Source organism: Aythya marila (assembly GCF_965140915.1).
Source record: "Aythya marila genome assembly, chromosome: 31".
NCBI classification, from domain to species: Eukaryota; Metazoa; Chordata; class Aves; order Anseriformes; family Anatidae; genus Aythya; species Aythya marila.
Window position 1 is genome coordinate 1,044,974 of NC_139072.1, and position 13,075 is coordinate 1,058,048.

General features: G+C 60.4%; 3 protein-coding genes across 3 annotated transcripts; 2 read left to right on the plus strand and 1 right to left on the minus strand.

Moving 5' to 3' along the window:
* Positions 1-199: 199 nt before the first annotated feature.
* Positions 200-4,334, plus strand: PFKFB1 (6-phosphofructo-2-kinase/fructose-2,6-biphosphatase 1). Its single transcript, XM_082781560.1, has 14 exons — positions 200-327; positions 418-543; positions 620-716; positions 812-878; positions 1,025-1,099; positions 1,242-1,298; positions 1,397-1,518; positions 1,597-1,804; positions 3,109-3,255; positions 3,375-3,479; positions 3,570-3,699; positions 3,807-3,869; positions 4,002-4,066; positions 4,198-4,334. The coding sequence occupies exons 1-14, from the start codon at positions 237-239 to the stop codon at positions 4,255-4,257; spliced, it is 1,413 nt and encodes a 470-aa protein (XP_082637686.1). The 5' UTR covers positions 200-236; the 3' UTR covers positions 4,258-4,334.
* LOC309888921 (non-structural maintenance of chromosomes element 3 homolog) lies at positions 4,288-6,342 on the minus strand. Its single transcript, XM_082781563.1, has 11 exons — positions 6,327-6,342; positions 6,105-6,156; positions 5,909-6,013; positions 5,724-5,787; positions 5,503-5,582; positions 5,317-5,411; positions 5,129-5,208; positions 5,017-5,059; positions 4,883-4,945; positions 4,539-4,653; positions 4,288-4,424 (listed from the first exon to the last, which is right to left on the minus strand). The coding sequence occupies exons 2-11, from the start codon at positions 6,144-6,146 to the stop codon at positions 4,362-4,364; spliced, it is 750 nt and encodes a 249-aa protein (XP_082637689.1). The 5' UTR covers positions 6,147-6,156; positions 6,327-6,342; the 3' UTR covers positions 4,288-4,361.
* Positions 6,343-8,400: 2,058 nt separating this feature from the next.
* Positions 8,401-12,805, plus strand: ITIH6 (inter-alpha-trypsin inhibitor heavy chain family member 6; the record flags this gene model as incomplete). Its single annotated transcript, XM_082781629.1, has 13 exons — positions 8,401-8,555; positions 9,066-9,176; positions 9,246-9,481; positions 9,552-9,715; positions 9,791-9,907; positions 9,982-10,153; positions 10,253-11,353; positions 11,508-11,534; positions 11,619-11,642; positions 11,776-11,814; positions 11,906-12,019; positions 12,114-12,485; positions 12,576-12,805. Exons 1-13 carry the CDS (start codon positions 8,407-8,409, stop codon positions 12,803-12,805), a joined length of 2,856 nt encoding a protein of 951 aa, XP_082637755.1. The 5' UTR covers positions 8,401-8,406.
* Positions 12,806-13,075: the final 270 nt, after the last annotated feature.

The following is a 13,075-nucleotide window of genomic DNA, read 5'->3' on the forward strand; positions in this document are numbered from 1 at the left end:
CTCCGACCTTCCCCGGGGGCCACCGGCGGGTCCCCCCCCCGGGGCCAGCATGGAGGAGAAATCGGCCAAAATCCCAGGTACTGGGGATAATTTGGGGTTATTTGTTTAAGGGAGGGGGGTGTTTGTTTAAAGGAGGGGGTGTTTGTTTAAAGGAAGGGGGGGGGAGGTTGGTTAAATGGGGGGGGGACACGAGGCCATGGGGACACTGACCGGCGGCGGGGACAGAGGGCAGAGCCATGGCGGTGGCACCGGCGGGCCAGCTGACGCAGAACCCCCTGCAGAAAGTTTGGGTCCCCCTCAGCTCCCACCGCTTGCGGCGGCGGGGGTGTGAGTTTTGGGGGGGGGATTTTAAGGGGTTGGGGGGGTGTTGATCCGCCGCAGCCCACCCTAAACTTTGTCCCCAACCCCCTTTTTCAGCCACCGTACCCCAATTCACCAACTGCCCCACCATGGTGATCCTGGTGGGGCTGCCGGCTCGGGGCAAGACCTACATCTCCCGCAAGCTCACCCGCTACCTCAACTGGATCGGGATGCCGACACGAGGTGAGTATTCTTTTTTTTTTGGGGGGAACGCATAATTTGGGGGTGCCCCCTAACTGCTCGTGCCCCCCCCGTGCAGTGTTTAACGTGGGGCAGTACCGGCGCGAGGCGGTGCAGAGCTACAAGAGCTACGAGTTCTTCCGCCACGACAACGAGGAGGCCATGCACATCCGCAGGTACAGGGGGGGGAATAAAAAAGGGTGGGGGGAGTAATTTGGAAGGGGGGGGGCACCAGCTGATGCCCCCACCCTAAAAAAAAAACCCTCCCCAGGCAGTGCGCGCTGGCTGCCCTCCAGGACGTCCGCACCTACCTGAGCTCTGAAGAGGGGCAAGTGGCGGTAAGGCAACCCCACAATAGGGAAAATTACCCCCCCAAGGGGCAAATTGCCCCCCCAGGGGGTAAATTTATCCCCCCAGAGGGCAAATTTATCCCCCCAGGGGGTTTAACAACCCCCCTTGGCTTTAATGTGCCCCTCAACCCCAGGTTTTTGATGCCACCAACACCACGCGGGAGCGCCGAGCCCTCATCCTGCAGTTTGCAAGAGAGAACGGCTACAAGGTGCTGGGAGTAATTTGGGGGGGGGTGTCTGAGGATTTGGGGGGGCTCGTGGCACTGTTTGGGGGTGCTCACAACTTTTGGGGGTGCTCACAGCTTTTGGGGGGGGCACTGGCACCGTGGGGACGTCCCCTTTCCCCTCCAGGTCCTGTTCGTCGAGTCCATTTGCGACGACCCTGCCATCATCGAGGAGAACATCAAGGTGAGGAGGGCGCTCCCCTTCCCGTACCCCCCAAAAAAAAAAGCATGCCCCCACCCCCCAAAAAAAAATAACCCCCCCACACCTCTCTGCTCCCCCAGCAAGTGAAGCTGAGCAGCCCCGACTACAAGGGCTGCGCCCCCGAGGAGGTGGTGGCCGATTTCCTGCAGCGCATCGAGTGCTACAAAGCCACCTACGAGCCGCTGGACGAGCAGCTGGACAGGTGACGCCGCGCTTTACACCCCAAAAAAACCCAAAAACGAATAATTTGGGGAAACCTCGTTAATATTGGGGCGCGCAGCGGGTTGTCTTACATCAAGATCTTCGACGTGGGCGTGCGGTACCTGGCGAACCGGGTGCAGGGCCACGTGCAGAGCCGCACGGTGTACTACCTGATGAACACGCACGTCACGCCGCGCGCCATCTACCTGAGCCGCCACGGCGAGAGCCAGCTCAACCTGCGGGGCCGCATCGGCGGCGACGCCGGGCTCTCCCCCCGAGGGCGCCAGGTGGGCGGGGTTAAGGGGAGGAGCCACGCCCACAAAGGGGAGGGGCCTCTGGGAAGGGCACGCCCCCCTCCCTGCACACGCACAGTCAGGCTGCTGTGGGGTGATGTGGGAGGGATGGGGGAGGGAGGGGAGGGGCTAAGGGAGATGGCCACGCCCCCCTGGGTGAGTCCACATATGGAGTGGAGGGGGTGGGGTTAAAGGAGCAGGCCACGCCCCCACAGTCTAAATATGGAAGTGGAGGGGTGGGGCTAAGGGATAACCCCCCTCCCCTCCTGGGATCCTAAGTAGGGAGGTGGAGGGTTGGCCACGCCCCCCCCTCCTGGAGGTGCCCCAAATATGGAAGTGAGGGGTGGGGCTAAACAAGCCACGCCCCCAGGAGCTACTCTATGGAAGGGGGCTAAGGGAGATGGCCATGCCCCCCTCATAGGACCCCAGGTAAGGAGGTGGAGGGATGGCCACACCCCCCTCTCCTGGAGGTGCCCCAAATATGGAGGTGAAGGGGTGGGGCTAATGGAGGCCACGCCCCTAGAAGCCCTAGCATGGGGTGTGAGGTTAAATGAGGCCACACCCCAATTCCATATAGGGAGGCAGGCAGCAAGGTAGGGTGAGGAAGCCACGCCCTTAGGAGCTACCCTAGTAGGAGTGGATGAATGGTGGGGGTTGAGGCCACGCCCCCCAACCACCCATATATGGAAAGGGGTGTGGCTAATGGTGCAAGCCACGCCCCCCAGAACAACCCTATTAGGGGGATGTGGGTGAAGGGGTGGGGCTAGATGAGGCCACACCCACATGAGACCATGTCAGGCCATGGCTGAAGGGGTGGGGCTTAGGAAGGCCACACCCCCAGAAGCCCTAGGATGGGGTGTGAGGCTGAGGCCACGCCCCCAATTCCAAATAAGGAGGTGGGCATCATGGTGGTGTGATGAAGCCACTCCCCCAATCGTCCATATAGGGAAAGGGGTGTGGCTAACAGAGCAAGCCACGCCCCCAGGAACAACCCTAGTAGGGGGATATGGGTGAAGAGGTGGGGCTAAATGAGGCCACGCCCCCAGAAGCCACCCTCATTGAAGGACATGGTTTAAGGGGTGGGGCTATAAGTGAGGCCACACCCCCCTGAGACTGATTGGCTGGGCTGTGCAAAAGGGGGTGGGACTAAAGGAGGCCACACCCCCACAGAACAACCAACACACATAAAGGGGTGGAGCCAAGGACCCAGCCCCCCATGAGCCAAAAGGGGTGGGATTTAGCACAGTGCCACACCCCCTTTGTGGGCGTGGCCTGACGTGGCCCCGCCCCCCTCCCAGTACGCCCAGGCCTTGGCCGAGTTCATCCGGAGCCAGAGCATCCGGGAGCTGAAGGTGTGGACCAGCCACATGAAGCGCACCATCGAGACGGCCGAGGCGCTGGGGGTGCCCTACGAGCAGTGGAAGGCGCTCAACGAGATCGACGCGGTCAGCGCCCCCCTCCTCGGGGTCCCCAAACCCTTAAAACCCCCCCTCGAACCCCAAAACCCCCCCTCGATCCCCAAAACCCCCCCCTCGGGACCCCAAAAGTAACGCCCGGCCCACAGGGGGTCTGCGAGGAGATGACCTACGAGGAGATCCAGGAGCGCTACCCCGAGGAGTTCGCCCTGCGCGACCAGGACAAGTACCGCTACCGCTACCCCAAGGGCGAGGTGACGACCCCAAGGGCACGGGGACAATAACGGGGAAGGGGGTGACGGGGTTTGGGGCCCCCTCCCTCAGCGCCCCGTGCCCTCCCCCAGTCCTACGAGGACCTGGTGCAGCGCCTGGAGCCGGTCATCATGGAGCTGGAGCGGCAGGAGAACGTGCTGGTCATCTGCCACCAAGCCGTCATGCGCTGCCTGCTGGCCTATTTCCTGGACAAAAGCGCCGGTGAGGCCGTGAGGACACTTTGGGGACACTTTGGGGACATTTGGGGACATTTAGGGGACAATTTCATAGCCGCCCCCCTTAATTTTCTTCCTCCTCCCACCTCCCAGAGGAGCTGCCCTACCTCCGCTGCCCCCTGCACACCGTGCTCAAGCTGACCCCGGTGGCTTACGGTGAGTGGGGACGCCCCCAGTGTCCCCCCCCCCGATGTCCCCAAGGAGGGGACAGCACCCTGGGGTGTCCCGTCCCCCCCCCCCAGGCTGTAATACCACCCCTTTTGTGCCCCCCCTCCCAAATTAAATCAGGGTGCGAAGTGGAGTCCATCTTCCTCAACGTGGAGGCGGTCAACACCCACCGCGAGAAGCCCCAGGTGAGGGAGGGGGGGGATTCGGGGGATTAATTACAGCCCCCCCCAACGGTGGGGACACGTTTTGGGATGAAAAAATCAGATTTTGGGGTGAGCAGAGCCCCCCCACAAACACAAAACCGTTTGCACCACAGAACGTCGACGTCAGCCGCCCCCCGGCCGAAGCCCTGATCACCGTCCCCGAGCACTACTGAGCCCCCCCGCCACTAATTAAAGCTTGCCTTAACGAAGCACCGAGCCTGGCGTGTAGCGGGGGGGCCACAGCACCCCCAAAATACGCTTTTATTTAAGGGGAAGTTCAGGGGTTGGCTTCGGCCTCGTTGTATTGACTCGTCCAGAAGCTGGGTTCCTTTTGTTGGATCTGCAGACAAAACACAACAAAAAATGAGGGGGGGGACACAGGTTGTGCCCTCCCCCCCAAACAAAAGGCAGGAGAAAAGAAGAAAAAACAGGAAAACCTCTAAAAAAAAATCACCTTTGCCACAAAATTCAGCATGTCCTTCTTGGAGGTCTCCTTGGCGGCCCGCGGCCCCCACTGGAAAGAGAACTCGGGGGGGTCCGTCAGGGGGATGGGGGTGATCTCCAGGTACCTGCAGGGAGTGGGGGGGTGAACCCTGTTTTTTGGGGGGGTCCCTGGGGGGTGTCCAGCACGCCCCAGCCCTGTGACACCCCCTCGAGTCACCGGGCGTGGGGACAGCAGCGAATTCTCTCTGCGGTGCGGTATAAACGGCCCGGCTGGCACTAGCGCCGCGGCTGCTCTGTGCGCACCGGGGTGTTTTGTGCCCCCCCCACCCCAAAAAAAAAACGCCCCCCACTCACTTCTGCCTCACAAACTCCTCCGTCACCAGCTTCTTGACGTCCCCGAACACCTCGTGCTTCTCCCTGGGGGGTCGCAGGGGGGGTTAATGGGGTGCAGAAGCAACAAATCCCGCTCCCACCCCAAAATGTCCTACCCTGGGTGCACCCGGAGCCGGCGGAGAAATTCCCATACAGCACCTGGAAAGGAGAATGTTAGGGGGGGGGCATGGAGAAATTTGGGTCCAGAGGGGGCACAAAATATCTTACTGTCTTTGGCCGAGTTGCCTTTCATGAAGATGAAGCTCAGGATGATGGTGAGGAGGCCCAGCTTGGCTGTCTGGTTGTCCCTGCGGCGGGGAGAGCAGCGTCACCCACCTGAGGGGGACACCTGGGGGCTCTGTCTCCCTCCAGAAAACACCCGGAGGATGCCAGCGCCCTCATCGCCAGCCCCTCACCGCTTCAGGTTCTCCCCCTCGACCCGTGGCAGGTTGCTGGTCAGGATGTAGATATGGTGTTTGGTGTCGATCTCCACCAGCTGCAGCCCAAACACCTGCAGGAGGCAAAGATTTAATCCAGCGGGTGCAGGGGGGGGGCGAAATCCCAATCCCAAACCCCACAGCTACACAAGAACCCCCCGCTACCTGCTGCAGGATCCTGCCTGCCTGGTTGACGATCTCGGAGTAGACGTCTTTGTATTCCCTGATGACTTTTTTCAGGATGTCTGCAGGGAACAGGGGGGATGCTGAGATGCTGAGACACTCCCCAGGTATCCGGTGAGGTTTTTGGAGAGATCCAACACCAAAATGTTTGGCAAGGTCCAGACCAACCCCAGAAACTGTGACCAGAGCTCCCCTAAACTCACCGACTCTCTTGATGGGGATCTTCTTCTGGTCCTTCACTAGCAGGAACTGAACCAGCTCACTCACCTATGCGGTGAGGAAGGGGAAACAGCCAAAATACGTAAATAAAATACAAAATACGTAAATAAAATAACAGAACGCAGGAAGGTCAAGCTGTCCCACCGCAGGACGGGGATCGTCCCCTCACCTTCCTGTTCACTTCGTCCCGGGAGCGCCTCTCCAGGTTCCTCTGCACCTGGCTGTGCGTCTGCGTCTGGCTCAGGCTAAAATCGTCGTCGTCATCGTCGTCCGCCTGCGGGACAACAACCAGAAATGCCGCAAGCCGGTCTACGACAACCCCCCCCAGCAGAAACAGGGCAGAAACCGAGGGCTCCTCTCCTCACCTGGCTGAAGGCCGCCCCTTTGCTGCGCTTCCTCTGCGACATCTCCCGGCTGCTGAGGGGAGGGCAGAGCCGCACGGGCTCAAGCTGCTACCGGCCGGTCCCCATCGCCCCCCTCCGCATCCCCGCCCCTCTCCCAGCCCCGAATCCCCGAGCCCGGGGCCTCCAGGAGCCGTTAGAGCGGCCCCGAGGCCCCGCTGCCGGCCGCGACCCCTCCGCCATTACCCGCTCCCCTCACAGGGGGCCGTCTCCTCTCTGCGCATGCGCGCAGGCTACGCACCCGCCCCCGTTCCCTTATTGGCTCTTCCCTCTCCGCCCCGCCCTTTTCCATTGGCTACGCCCCGCCGCCCGGCCCCGCCTCCGGTTGCGATTGGGCGAGAGGCGCTGGCCACGCCCCCCTCTCCCGCCGCGTGCCGGTAGCGGTTCCTCGCGCCCCCTCCCCTCGGGTTTGGAAAAAAGGCGGGAAGCGGCTTTTACCTCAGGCGGGGAAAATGGCGGCAAACGGTCGCTCCCTGTCACCAGTGTCCCTTCTAGTGTGGAAATAAAACAGAAAAAAAAACACAAAAAAACACAAAAAAGGCCCAAAGTGGCTGACCTCACCCCATCCTTTCTTTAATAAAGGTATTAAAGCGCTTGATCACTGCCAAGCCCCTCACCTCAGGCTGTGGCGAAGGCACTATAATGATGGTTGAGGCACCATCAGTAATTATCATAGAATCATAAAGGTTAAACTCAAAATATGCTAACATAGTATAAATGTTAGCATATTGCTAACACATATAAGCTGTATCTATCTATCTATCTATCTATCTAAAACTCAGCTCTAGCCACAAAATCGAGGCTGAAGAAGGAACGTAGAACTTAAATTAGCTGATTTTGGAAAAAAAAAAAAAAAAAAAAAAAAAAAAAAAAAAAAAAAAAGCTGAAGTGTTAAATGACAACAGAGCAACAGAGCATGCACAAAATAGAAAAGAGAAATGCACAAGGTGAAGAAGAGCCTACATCAAAAGACCCCAAAGTTTGACAACCAAGAGAGTATTGCTCATGCAAAAGTAGGAGGGACGATATGATAATTAGTTCTGATAAACCATTAATGTAAATCCTGCTCTTTCTTGCAAAATTATCTCAATATACGTATCACTGTACCATAAATAAGTACTCATTGTCTTGCTTAAGTGTACGTGTTTGGTGGAATTACCGCCCATGTACACAGCGCTGTTAATAAATAAAACCTGCTTTGTAATTCTCCAAAATGAGTCTTGGAAAGTTATATCTGGAGCAAAACCTGATTAGGAGCGTGAGAAACACAGCTTTCAGTTGCCAGCCTCTTATTTTTCAAGTTTCCTGTGATTTTTCACTCTGTGAGGTGCTAATATTTGTTCCGTTATCCAACTTGACACCCTGATTTTTGCCAAATTCCATGAAGGAGTCTGGCATTTTACAAGGTTGTCCTGTGAGCTTTCTTATCACTACAAGCATTTATCAAAAATACGTTCCTTTTTCCTAAACAAATGTAACATTTCTTTGCAAAAACATTAAAAAAAACAGTTACAGGAGCTGGGTGCTACCTTAGTTCCCCATCAGCAGGGCACCATTTTGTGTCCCAGTCAGGGCGCCATGTTGGTTCCCAGTCAAGGACCCACTGGAATCATGACTTTTAATATAAAAATTTCCCCTTTCCAGCCTCTTTTTTTTACCCAATTCCCACCTCTCAGCCCTTATAAATATCCCCATGCCACTACGGTGGCTAATAACAGCCTCTTTTGCCTCATGCTTGCCCTGAATTTCCCCAGTGACTGATGAACTAAGCTCATGGAAAAGAAAAAAAAAAAAAAGGAAAAAAAAAAAAAAAAAGAAGCATGAGGGAAAAATAAATAAGAAAATAGCCGGCCTCAAAGACACAGGTTCTTCTGGGCGTTTTGTTTTCATTTCATCTTGCAGGGACTGGCGTATCTCCAGCCCCCAGCCTGTGGACAAGCCCGGCTTGTCTCAAGTGAATGCTGCGTTTGTAGGTGTGGAGGAAGAAGGAAAGTGGAAAAAAGTAGTCCCTAAAAGAGAAAAAGAGGAGGAAAAGCTGCTCCGGGGAAGGTTGAGGAGTAAAGGCAGCAGAGAAAGCAACATGGATGAGCTGGGACGCATCCTGGCCTGGTACTTGGCGCTGCCCTGCCTGCTTGCCCTGCCTGTGATGAACGTTTCCCTTGGCCAGGAGGTGAGCACGGATGTATTAATTAATTTTTGGGGCACAATCTGAGCTGTTGGGGGAATATTTTGCCACCATAAGGCTCCCTATCCCTCGCAGCTGCCGATGACCAGCTTCACCGTGAGCTCCGCCATCATCTCGCGCTACGCCTCCACCCGGGTGCGCTGCGCCATGCACAACCCTCACCCCGCGCCACGCCAGGCTGCCTTCGACCTCCATCTGTCGCCTGCTGCCTTCATCACCAACTTCACCATGTGAGGAGGAGGAAGAGGAGGAGGTGGAAGAGGAAGGGACGTGTTATCAGCATGGCCACCGCCACAGCCGCAGCCCCTTGCTGGGCAATGCTATGGCTTTGGTCATGGAGAAAGAGGCAACTTTTGTGGAGAAAGAGGTCCCTTTTGTGGAAAAAGAGGCAACTTTTGTGGAGAAAGAGGCAACTTTTGTGGAGAAAGAGGCCCCTTTTGTGGAAAAAGAGGCCACTTTTGTGGAACAAGAGGCCCCTTTTGTGGAACAAGAGGCCCCTTTTGTGGAAAAAGAGGCCCCTTTTGTGGAGAAAGAGGCAACTTTTGTGGAGAAAGAGGCAACTTTTGTGGAAAAAGAGGCCCCTTTTGTGGAAAAAAGAGGCCCCTTTTGTGGAAAAAGAGGCAACTTTTGGGAAAAAGAGGCCCCTTTTGTGGAAAAAGAGGCCCCTTTTGTGGAACAAGAGGCCCCTTTTGTGGAAAAAGAGGCAACCGCATGCCATTTTAATCATTTTTCCCCACCAGCACGGTCGATGGCAAGGTGTACGCAGCGGAGGTGATGGAGAAGCACCGGGCTAAGGAGCTGTACGAGGCAGCCCGCAAGCAGGGCAAGACGGCCGCGCACGTGGGCACCAAGTGAGCACCGGGGAGGGCGGACATGGGGGTGCACGAGGGGGATTGTGACGCTCCCCTCCTAACCTACAGGGAGCAGGAGAGCCAACGCTTCCGCGTGACGGCCACGGTGGCAGCAAACGGGGACATTTCCTTCGAATTATGCTACGAGGAGCTGCTGCAGCGCCGCTTGGGTGCATACCGCTACGCTGTCGCCATCCATCCCCGCCAGGTCGTGGCCGAGCTCCGCGTGGAGCTGAGCATCACCGAGCGGGCTGGCATCAGCGAGCTCCGTGTGCTGCCCTTCCAGCCCGCTGATACCCGGCGAGGTACGGCCACCACGGTGACAATGCCCTCCGTTGAGGTGACAGCACCCTAACGGCACCGCACCCACCGCAGGGCAGGCGCTGCCGGCTGCCGGGGTGGAGAAGGGCACCCACTGCGCCCGCGTCGCCTTCGCCCCCACCCCGAAGGAGCAGGCGGCTTTCTCCGCCACCGGCCTCGCCGGGGACTTCGTGGTGGAGTACGACGTGGCCCGGCGCGACGCCGCGGGGGACGTGGAGGTGTGGCGGGGAGGGATGGGGACAGGGTAGGGCGTGAGCAAGCTTGTCCCTAAACCGCTGTTTTGAATCCCTTAGCTACAGGACGGGTACTTCGTCCACTTCTTCGCGCCCAGCGGGCTGCCCCCCATCCCCAAAGACATCATCTTCCTCATCGACGTCAGCGGCTCCATGGCTGGCACCAAAATCAAGCAGGTAGCAGCACGGGGGACACCCCGCAGACCCCGTTTCTCCACGTGCCCCCTCTTCAACTCCTCCCGTGCCCGCAGACCAAGGCGGCCATGCAATCCATCCTGCGCGCCCTGCGCCCCCACGACCGCTTCAACCTCGTGGCCTTCGCCGATGCCACCCACGTGTGGCGCGAGGACGGCCCCGTCCCGGCCACCGCATCCCACATCCGCAGCGCCGCCCGCTACATCGAGTCCCTGGAGGCTGAAGGCTGTGAGTAGCACCACGAGCACACCCCCACAGCCCAAAAAAACCCCAAACATCCCCAAAACGTCCCCAAAACGTCCCCAAAACCATCCCCAAACCCCGCAGGGACCGACCTCGACCGCGCGCTGCTGGCGGCGGCCGCCCTCCTCCGCCACCGCGGCGGCAGCACCGGGGAGCCCCGCGTGCCCTTGCTGTTCCTCCTGACGGACGGGGAGCCCACGGCGGGGGTGACGCAAGCCCCCCGCATCCTTTCCAACGCCCGCCGGGCTTTGAGCCCTTCGGCCGCCCTCCTTTTCGCTTTGGCTTTCGGGGACGACGCCGACCTGGCCCTGCTGCGCCGTTTGGCCGCGGCCAGCGGCGGGGCGGCGCGGGGGGTCCCCGAGGAGGCCGAGGTGGCCCCCCAGCTCTCCGAATTTTTTCGGGAGGTCCAAAACCCGCTGCTCCGCCACGTCGAGCTCTCCTACCCCGGCGCCGCCGCCCGCCTCGTCGCCCCCCGCCTCTTCCCCGGCTATTTCCAAGGCTCCGAGCTGGTGGTGGCCGGGAGGTTGGAAGCGGGCGCCGAGCGGCTCCGCGTCCACGTGGCCGGGCACGGAGGCAGCGGGGAGCTCCGTGCGGACACCGAGGTGCCCCCCGATGTCCCTGAGGTGCCCCCCGGTTGTCCCCAACGCCCCCCCGAGCTCCTGGGGGGCTTCGTGCGGCGCCTTTGGGCGCACGTCACCATCCGGGAGCTGCTTCGGGCACGGTTGGGCACCGAGGGCACGGCCGCTCGCCAAAAACTCGCCGCCGAGGCCACCGAGCTGGCCCTGCGCCACCGTTTTGTCACCCCCCTCACCGCCCTGCTGGTGGTGACGCCGGGGGGGGACGGGGGCTCGACGGGACCCCCCCCCGCCGCCACCCCGGGGCTCGGCGGCACCGCGGGCACCCCCCGGGTGACGCCGGGCAGCGCGGGGACACCCAAGGGTCCCGACACCACCACCCTGGGACGGTTTGGGGACATTCTGGTGACCGCCAGCGCCGCGCCCCCGTGGCCCCCCCGGCTCTGGGTGCCCCCCACGTTTGGGGGGACGCTCAGCCCCCCCCGGGGTCCCGGGGACGCGGTGCTGCTGCAGCCAGCTGAGGCCGAGCTGCTGGCTCCGGGGGTGGGGGGCGAGGAATTCGTCGAGTCCCTCGACCCCCCCACAGTCTACACCGTCCTCACCCCCAAAGGTGAACCCAGACCCCCCCCCAGACCCCCAAATCCCCCCCCCGACCCTCAAATCCCCCCCCCCAAACCCCCAAATCCCCCCCCACACCCCCTTTTTGGGGGATTTAACCCATTTACCCCCCCCAACCTCACCTTCCCCTCTTCCCCCCCTCGCAGGGCTCCCCGATTACGAAGACGCCGCAGGTAACAGCCCCCCCCACACACCCTAAATATTTTTTTTGGGGGGGGGGGCAGCACACCATGCTCCCCCCCTTTTTTCTCTTCCAGACCTCACAGATGAGGTTGACAGCGGTGAGTAAAGAGATGTGAATGGGGACAATTTTAATGGGGGGGGCACAGGCACCCTAAAAACCCCCAGAATGGGGGGGGGGGGCACAGCCCAGGGGTGTCCTCAACCCCCCCCAACCCCCCCATTTTTCTCCAGCCTCCTCCAGCCCCACCTTCTTCACCTTCTCCGCCTCAGGTAGGGGGGGGATCGGGGCGGGATGGGGGCCACCGGAGGCGATTTGGGGGGCGCTCAGCCCCCCCCCCGACCCCTTTCTCCCCCCCCCCAGTGGACGGGGACCCCCACTTCGTGGCCAGCGTGGGGGGGGCCCCGCAACCCCTCTGCTTCACCCTCGACGGGCGCCCAGGGGACGTCCTGCAGCTCCTGACCGACGAGCAGCTCGGTGAGCCCACGCGTGGGACCCCCCCAAACCTACCTGGACCCCCCCAGACCCCCAATAACGTGGCGGGGGCACCCCGTTTCCCCCCCCCTTTTAGGGCTGAGGGTCTACGGCCACCTGGTGGGGGCCCCATCCTGGCCCCGTGCCCCCTCCCGACCCCGCACCTTCCTCGACGCCCTCACCCTCTCGGTGGGCACCGCCGCCGTCACCGTCACCCTACAGCAAATCCGCGTCACCGGGGGGGGCCCCCCCATCTCCCTGCCCTTCTCCCACCCCGCCCGGCTCCGCCGCCCCCCCCTGACGCTGCTGGTGGGCCGGGGGGGCCGCCTCCACCTCTTTTTGGGCCCCCACTTGAGATTTGGGGTGCTGCGCCACCGCTATGGCCGCCCCGGCGCCCTGCAGCGCGACCACCTCGGCTTCTACATCCCCGACGGCGCCGGCTTGGCCCCAAAATCGGGGGGGCTTTTAGGTAAGCGCTGCCCCCCCCCTCCTCCAAAAGCGCCTTCGCCACCTTTTCGGGGGTGGCGGGGGGGTGACAAGCGTGTCCCCTCTCCCCCAGGCCGGCTGCGGGGGGTCCGGCTGGCTTTTTTGGGGACGCCGGGGACGGCGCGGCTGCAGCGGGGTGAGGTGGGGGTGACGGCCACGTTGGTGGCCAAAAAGGTCCCGGGGGGGCCGGGGGGGGCCCGGTACGGGCACTGCTGGCTGGTGCCGCGCCCCGAGGTGCTGGAGCTGCTGGGGGGGCCCTACCAGGCTTTCCTGGCCCCCCCCTTCGGTATAAAAACCCAATAAAAAACAACAAAATTAAAAAAACAAAAAAAAAACAACGGGGGGGGGCACCCAAATCATCCCCGCCCCAAAATTTGCAGCGGGTGACCCCATTTTTGGGAGGATTTCCCCATTTTTTGGAGGATTTTCCCCATTTCTGGGAGGATTTCCCCATTTCTGGGGAGGAATTCCCCATTTTTGGGAGGATTTTCCCCATTTTTGGGAGGATTCCCCCATTTTTAGGGAGGATTCCCCCATTTTTTGGAGGATTTCCCCATTTTTTGGGAGGATTTT

Excerpts from the sequence above, each read along its gene's own strand:
- PFKFB1 (XM_082781560.1), top strand. The coding sequence starts at position 237 with ATGGCGGTGGCACCGGCGGGCCAGCTGACGCAGAACCCCCTGCAGAAA. Across the intron at positions 717-811 it reads GAGGCCATGCACATCCGCAG|GCAGTGCGCGCTGGCTGCCC; the intron begins GTACAGGGGGGG and ends AACCCTCCCCAG. Across the intron at positions 4,067-4,197 it reads CCCACCGCGAGAAGCCCCAG|AACGTCGACGTCAGCCGCCC; the intron begins GTGAGGGAGGGG and ends TTTGCACCACAG.
- LOC309888921 (XM_082781563.1), bottom strand. The coding sequence starts at position 6,146 with ATGTCGCAGAGGAAGCGCAGCAAAGGGGCGGCCTTCAGCCAG. Across the intron at positions 5,209-5,316 it reads GAGGGGGAGAACCTGAAGCG|GGACAACCAGACAGCCAAGC; the intron begins GTGAGGGGCTGG and ends TCCCCGCCGCAG. Across the intron at positions 4,946-5,016 it reads CGGCTCCGGGTGCACCCAGG|GGAGAAGCACGAGGTGTTCG; the intron begins GTAGGACATTTT and ends GCGACCCCCCAG.